General features: G+C 42.7%; 1 protein-coding gene across 9 annotated transcripts in view; it reads right to left on the bottom strand.

The window, feature by feature from the left end:
- The window catches only part of map4k3b (mitogen-activated protein kinase kinase kinase kinase 3b), a 40,142-nt gene that overhangs the window by 3,739 nt on the left and 30,111 nt on the right, over nt 1–6,292 (bottom strand). For 6 of the 9 annotated variants that reach the window (XM_089012870.1, XM_089012862.1, XM_089012867.1 and 3 more), the window contains 14 exons: nt 4,320–4,426; nt 4,163–4,204; nt 3,994–4,078; nt 3,577–3,656; nt 3,438–3,498; nt 3,239–3,356; nt 2,164–2,222; nt 1,924–2,027; nt 1,654–1,831; nt 1,094–1,162; nt 928–1,020; nt 760–830; nt 620–675; nt 496–543 (listed from right to left, as the gene is read on the bottom strand). In XM_089012870.1, coding sequence (XP_088868996.1) covers nt 496–543; nt 620–675; nt 760–830; nt 928–1,020; nt 1,094–1,162; nt 1,654–1,831; nt 1,924–2,027; nt 2,164–2,222; nt 3,239–3,356; nt 3,438–3,498; nt 3,577–3,656; nt 3,994–4,078; nt 4,163–4,204; nt 4,320–4,426 — 1,171 coding nt within the window. The remainder of the gene's footprint in view (nt 1–495; nt 544–619; nt 676–759; nt 831–927; nt 1,021–1,093; nt 1,163–1,653; nt 1,832–1,923; nt 2,028–2,163; nt 2,223–3,238; nt 3,357–3,437; nt 3,499–3,576; nt 3,657–3,993; nt 4,079–4,162; nt 4,205–4,319; nt 4,427–6,292) is intronic. The other 3 variants (XM_089012863.1, XM_089012869.1, XM_089012871.1) reach the window with 1 other exon arrangement.

The raw sequence follows: 6,292 nt of genomic DNA, 5'->3' as shown, positions 1-6,292 counted from the left end.
TGGGTGCCGATAAAGCGCTGGCAATGGCCTCTGGCAATGTTTTTTCCCTTCCACGAGGGGGCAGCATTTGCCTTTTGTCCATGTTAGCGCTTTGTTACAGCTTCAAATCGCTATATAAATCAATATGTATGTATGTATTGTATTTTGTACAGCCGCCCCCATTTCTAGCTGAGATAACTCCAGACCCATATAACTTTGGAATGTTTTTGTTCTAATCAAAGATGAGAGTCTGAGGTTTCTTATGCTGCATTGAATGTTTTTGTAGTCCTAAAACTGAATATTCTTCGAGTCCTGCAATTTGAGTGAAAATGACAAAAAACCCTGGCATCGGGATGGACACATTGTTGTTCATCGTCTGGCACTGAATGAGTTAAAGTGCTTTCATTTATCACCATGGGAAGACCCCCAAAGAAAAGAAACATTTTCCTCTCCCCAACAGTCCAAAATGTGCAATGTCAGCACGCCTCACAAGTCCCAACGCAGAGTCGGGGATACCTTGCCACAGTGACGCCTCTGTCGTGGGGATCTCTGCGGTCGTCTCGTCTTTTTGTGAGAAGGCATCGCATAATGTTAATGCCCAATTGGGTGTGTGTGCATGCATGTGTGTGTGTGTGCCCACCTGTCTGATCCCAGTAGTCTGAAGATACGCGTACTGTCCGAGATCTCCTGCGTGATCTTGAGGCAAAAAAAACCCAAACAATCAAACACAAAAAACAACAACATTGTGTTTTCTGGGAACAGAAACTCGTCTCGCCTCACCTCGTTGGTCTTGAAACTCCGCCCCTGCATGCCGTGCCTCCAGAAGGCCAGCACGCTATCCTGGAGACAAACTGAAGAAAAAGCAAAATGGCCATCACAGAACATTGTCACCTTTCATCAGACCATCTTCACCTCCAATTTTAATGCAATCCAATGCTAGTTTCCTACCCGTGGACTCGATCTGGAAGTTGAACGTGAGCTCGGCCGACAACTTCCTGCTGGATTTCAGTCGGCCCTGCAGGTTGACGATCTTGATACACCCTGAGGAGGAAAAAAACGAGAAATGAAAAGTGTTTACCGGGGGTAGTCGTCGTATGACTAGCAGGCGACTCACGGTCGAGGCAGACGAGGATGGTGTCCCTCTCCAGCTGCGTGACGTGGATCACGCATGTTTGAGGCGTGTCTGTGGCAAGAAAAAGAAACAACACTGTATATGGTGATTACGGACGCTAAAATCATGATAGCAGACATCTACTAGAATTTTCAAAATATATTTCAAAAAGATTGAAACAGATCCCAATTTAAACAGCCGTCCATTTTCTAATTCGCTTTATCCTTATAAGGGTCAACTGGGGGTCACCCTGAACTGGTTGCCAAGGCATACAGAGACAAACAACCATCCGCTCTCACACCGAGGGACAATTTGGAGTGTTTTGTCAGCCTACCATGCGTGTTTTTGGAATATCAGAGGAAACCGGAGTACCCGGAGAAAAGCCACACAGGCATGGGGAGAACATGAAAACTCCACACAGGGGAGGTCAAAGCCAGAATCAAAGTCTTACCAGACAAGCTCACGCATAGACATTTAGCGGCACTGAATAAACCCTAAAACGTCTCACCAGTCCCCAAATAAAAATACAACTTTCGACGCGATTTTTCTTCTGCCGTTCTCACCCGTCTCCGTGAACCAGGAGGAGGTAGCGTTGGGGTTGGGGTTGACCGTGCCGAAACGCACCACTTGGTTAAGCTCGCTCCCTTTACTGACGGCCACGCAGATGAGAGGGTAAGTCTGCTCTGGGACCACCAACATCTCAAACACTTCCAGCGGGCATGGCAGAGGGAAGTCGATGGTCTGTTTGGGCAACCCGGCCCCCCCCAAAAAATAGACATTTAATTGACAGAGCAACCAACGGTGATTCAAAAGATGGGAATTATCATTTTGACCTTGATGAGCATGAACTTCTGCATGGATTCCACCCACTCCAGCAGCATGACGTGGGACTGGAAGGCCCCACAGAGGTACTTGTGGCCTGTATACGGGTTGCGCACTGCCACCCAAACAGCAATAATGATGAGACATGCAGGGCATCATCTTACATCAGAATGACAAGACACTTTCGCGCCACCATGCATTGGAAACATTCATGCTACATATTTGTGGGTGTTTAAAAAAAACAAACTCACCCACGCAACATTTTTGGCACCCTTTCGTGTCGGGGATTTTTGTGGAAACGGCAAATTTCCTGTTAAAGAAAAACAAACAAACAAACAAATGGATTTTCCGGTGTATAAGGTGCACCCCCAATAAATGGTGCAATTTCAATTGTTTCCATATATAAAGCGCACCAGACTATAAGGCGCACCCCTTCAATGAATGAAAAAGGCTTTCCAAATATAAAATAATTAGATGAAAGTTTTCCAAATATAGTATATAAATATAGAAGTTTTCCAAGTATAATATAGAAATATAAAAATAATCCAAATATAATATATAAATAGATCAAAGTTTTCCAAATATTGAAATATATCAATGTTTTCCAAATATTATATATACAGTAAATATATAAAAGCTTTTCCAAATATAATATTCAAATAAACGTTTTCTAAATAGAAGACAAATCCAAATATACTCCAGAAATATTGAAACGTTTTCCAAATATAATAGTTTAAAAATACAAGAACAGTTTCCAAATACAAGATGTAAATATAGAAGTTTTCCAAATATAAAATATATAGAAACGCCTACAGAAAAACATATCCTGTGAGTGTAAAGTGTCCTTGAGAGGTTTGAAAGGCACTTATAATAAAATGTATTATTATTATTATTATTATTATTATTAGATTACATTATATATTAGATTCCTTATTCTGGGGTTCACTCAAGGATGATCCTATCTGTCGTGTGGACATGGCAACATACAAACTCATTTATACGCTGTCGCCTAAAGCGTTTTTTTGAAAACCATCCGCTGCAATGATATACAGTAAAGTCTCGTTACATCGATATCGGATATATCGATAGTCCCGGTTATATCGATACTATTTCTATGCACGCACGGAGAAAATTACATGCAAACAGGGTCCGATATATCGATAGTCCCGGTTATATCGATATTTTTTCGGACTCCCTTGAATATCGATATAACGAGACTTTACTGTATTTTAGAATAGTTTTACTTGAGAATCAATTTGATTCAAACGGAGAAAATCTTCAAAATGTAAACGAACATGTGCAGGAGTTGCTCTTTGAGGTCTTTACCTGGGGATCATCTTATCAGGCAGCTTGTGTGTGGGAATGGCGACGGGTAATTTTTGCAGCTGCCTAGCCTGGTCGAAGAGTCCCGGCAGACCGTGAGAGTATAGCTGGGAGGCTTTTCCTGGACACGCAAAGGCACAAAATATTCTTGGTTTGGTGTAAAATTGGATTTTTGATTGTCACTAAAGGTGAAATGGCTTACCGGATACCGAGAGAAGATTATTGTTCATGACGTACAACCATGTGCAGCGGCGAGGGAAAAGCTGCGTGGACACAAGATGGGGAAGCACGTTGTTTCAAATCCCTCCCCATGCTAAGAAGGAAGGAAGTGCATGACTCACCTGTTCCATTGTGGTCTCGTGTAGCTCATTCAGGTTCAGTGTGTAAATTCCCTCTTCGGCGCCAAATATCAAATATTGATCTGAAATAACCGACAGCAACAACAAGCTCAGCGCTGGATGAACAACAACAACATGAGCCAGAGGCTAGCCCGAGGGAAGATTGGCCACTTTTGAGCAACAGTTGGACAACGCAGGCTGGGAGACTATCGTGTCAAAGTCAAAGATGTAAGCAGAGCTGCAATGGAAATTTTGTGCTGACGAGATGAGGGAAGGATGTTGTTTTTAATTCCTCCATAAGTATTTTGGTTTATTTGTTCGAATTGTCAATTCATTCATCCCCTTTGTATCTTTTATATTAATTCACATTTTATTTTTGCCTTCATACTGTAAATGAACTTAAATACTTCCATTAGTTACCTCTGGTGTCTGGGTTAATCCAGGATGTGGCACAGTGAATCTTGAGGGGACAGCCATTAAACACTTTGGAGAAACACGCACCCATCTGCAAATGCCGGCGCACGTGATTCAAAAAGGACAAATCTCAGAGACCAATATTTCATATATGAAGGTTCACGGAAAGACTTACATGGACTTTGGGTGTAGGTGGCAGCCCGTTGCTACTTGGCATCTGACACAGGGACACACAAGCACAGGCGCGCAAGAAGTGGAAAATGCACATTTTTTTAAAAGACAAATTAAGATACTGTTTCATTTATTGAGACTCGAGATGCTTGACAAATTACCGGAACATCCTTCTTGTCCTTCCGTAGGGGGACACTTGGGGGCATCGTGGACTGTTGTCTGTCTGTAGGACTGTTGCGCTCCCCATTGTGTGCACCCAGGCCGTTCCCTGCAGATATGAGAGAGACAGAGAGAGAAAGAGAGAACGAACGAGAGAGACAGAGAGAGAGAGAGAGACAGAGAGAGAGAGAGAGAGACAGAGAGAGAGACAGGGAGAGTGGGGGGAGACACACACGCATATACACAAAAGCACATCAGTGTCTCGAAGGACATTGTGCATCATTGAACTTGCGGGACTGACAACATAGAGAGTGAAAATTGACTACAAGGCGGGTGGGGGAGGATGGTGGGGAGGGAGGGAAGAGGGGAGCAGGCTGGCACGATAAATGCAGCCATGTTAAACTTGATCTTGACTCTTTAGTTCTCCCTCACAATAAATCTCTCTCCTCTTCCTTCATCCTCGTAGGAAGCCCTCGCCGGCTGCTGTTAAAAATGAGTGGCAGTAACCATTCAGGTGTGGAGGAATTAGTGTCAGGGCAGAGCGAAAAGCGGATGGCTAAAAAGAACTACAGAGACGGGCCGTGTTCAGAATCATTCCGTCATCGTTATATTGACCCGAATATAAGATGACCGTCTCTTTTTCAAGACTCGAATTCGAAAAAAGACTTTTTGAACACCAAATGAATTTATAGACGGAAAATAATTAGTCAACCCTCAGTTTGAGTGTTTCGATTCTCGAACAATTCAGTTTTCAACCAAAAATTTTGTATGCCTCTGTTTACAAGTGAAAATAATTTCTCCGCCAAACTGAGCGCACCTGAATGCACCACTCGACTCCCCTACGCTTCCTGAAACGTCACTTCCTTGTGTCGCGCCTCGTTGTGACCGATGCATTTTTCACGTGTACCATTCCATTGTGAGCAGGTGTGTTTGTATTGGTCAGCCACGATAAAAAACAAAGCAGACATTAATTACATTGATAATAAAGGGAAATGTTTCGGTTTTCAATCAAATCGGTTTTTGAACAGGTTTCTGGAAAGGATTATGGTCAAAAACTGAGGTTTGACTGTACATGGCCTATTTCTCTCCAGATTGTCCTTAGTTTCTCTATTTTCTGTTATCTTTTCTATTTTGTCTTTTTTTATTACCAACTGTTTTTACTTTTTTTTTTAATTCGTGCTACCACTGTTTTTATTTTCGTAACAGGGTCGCTTTGACCTAGGGAGTCAAGTTTAGCATTTTCTTCAATGATATCTGGCGCCATCTAGTGTCCCGAATGAGTATAATGTTGATTATAAGACGACCATCATTTTTTTGTCTTATTTCAATACAAAAAAACAGGGTCTTTATATATATATATATATATATATATATATATATATATATATATAGTTAGACCAGAGATTGGGAGGAAAGCCCCAATGGATAATGAGATTGGGAAGCCAGCCCCAATGAATGAAATGCTGAGCGAGGCAGCAACTGAACTGAGAGATAAGATCATGGCAAGAATGAAAACTCGGCAACCAAGAAACTTACAACGGCTATGTGAAGTACCAGCTGAAAGACTCATGGAAACTGTGAATACAGCACTGAGAGCGATCCCGACCGGAACGATCACGGAAACCAATGAGCTGATATACGCTTCAGCATCAGTGATCCTTGAGATGCTGATGGCGATGGCGACAAGAGCAACCGCGAGAGCCATGAGATTCGTTACCCACCATGGAAACGACGTTTGGAGGCTAAGAACAAGGCGGCTCGGAAAGATGTGAGTCAATTGGCGGAGACCCAGAGAGGTGTGAATAAAAAGCCAATACTCAAGAGCTACATGCAGATAGCCATACCTGAAGCACTCAAAACTGCCAAACAAAGGCTCCAGGCCTCGTCCAGTCGCCTAAAGAGGTACACGAAAGAGAATGAGGCCAGAAGAATAAACAGGCTGTTCGCAACACAACCTGCGAAGGTGTACGCTCAG

This window comes from Hippocampus bargibanti, linkage group LG13, assembly GCF_051943395.1.
Source record: "Hippocampus bargibanti isolate YZ-2025 linkage group LG13, ASM5194339v1, whole genome shotgun sequence".
Taxonomy (NCBI): domain Eukaryota; kingdom Metazoa; phylum Chordata; class Actinopteri; order Syngnathiformes; family Syngnathidae; genus Hippocampus; species Hippocampus bargibanti.
The sequence above is the reverse complement of the archived record's forward strand: the minus strand, read 5'-3'. Positions and strand labels throughout refer to the sequence as shown.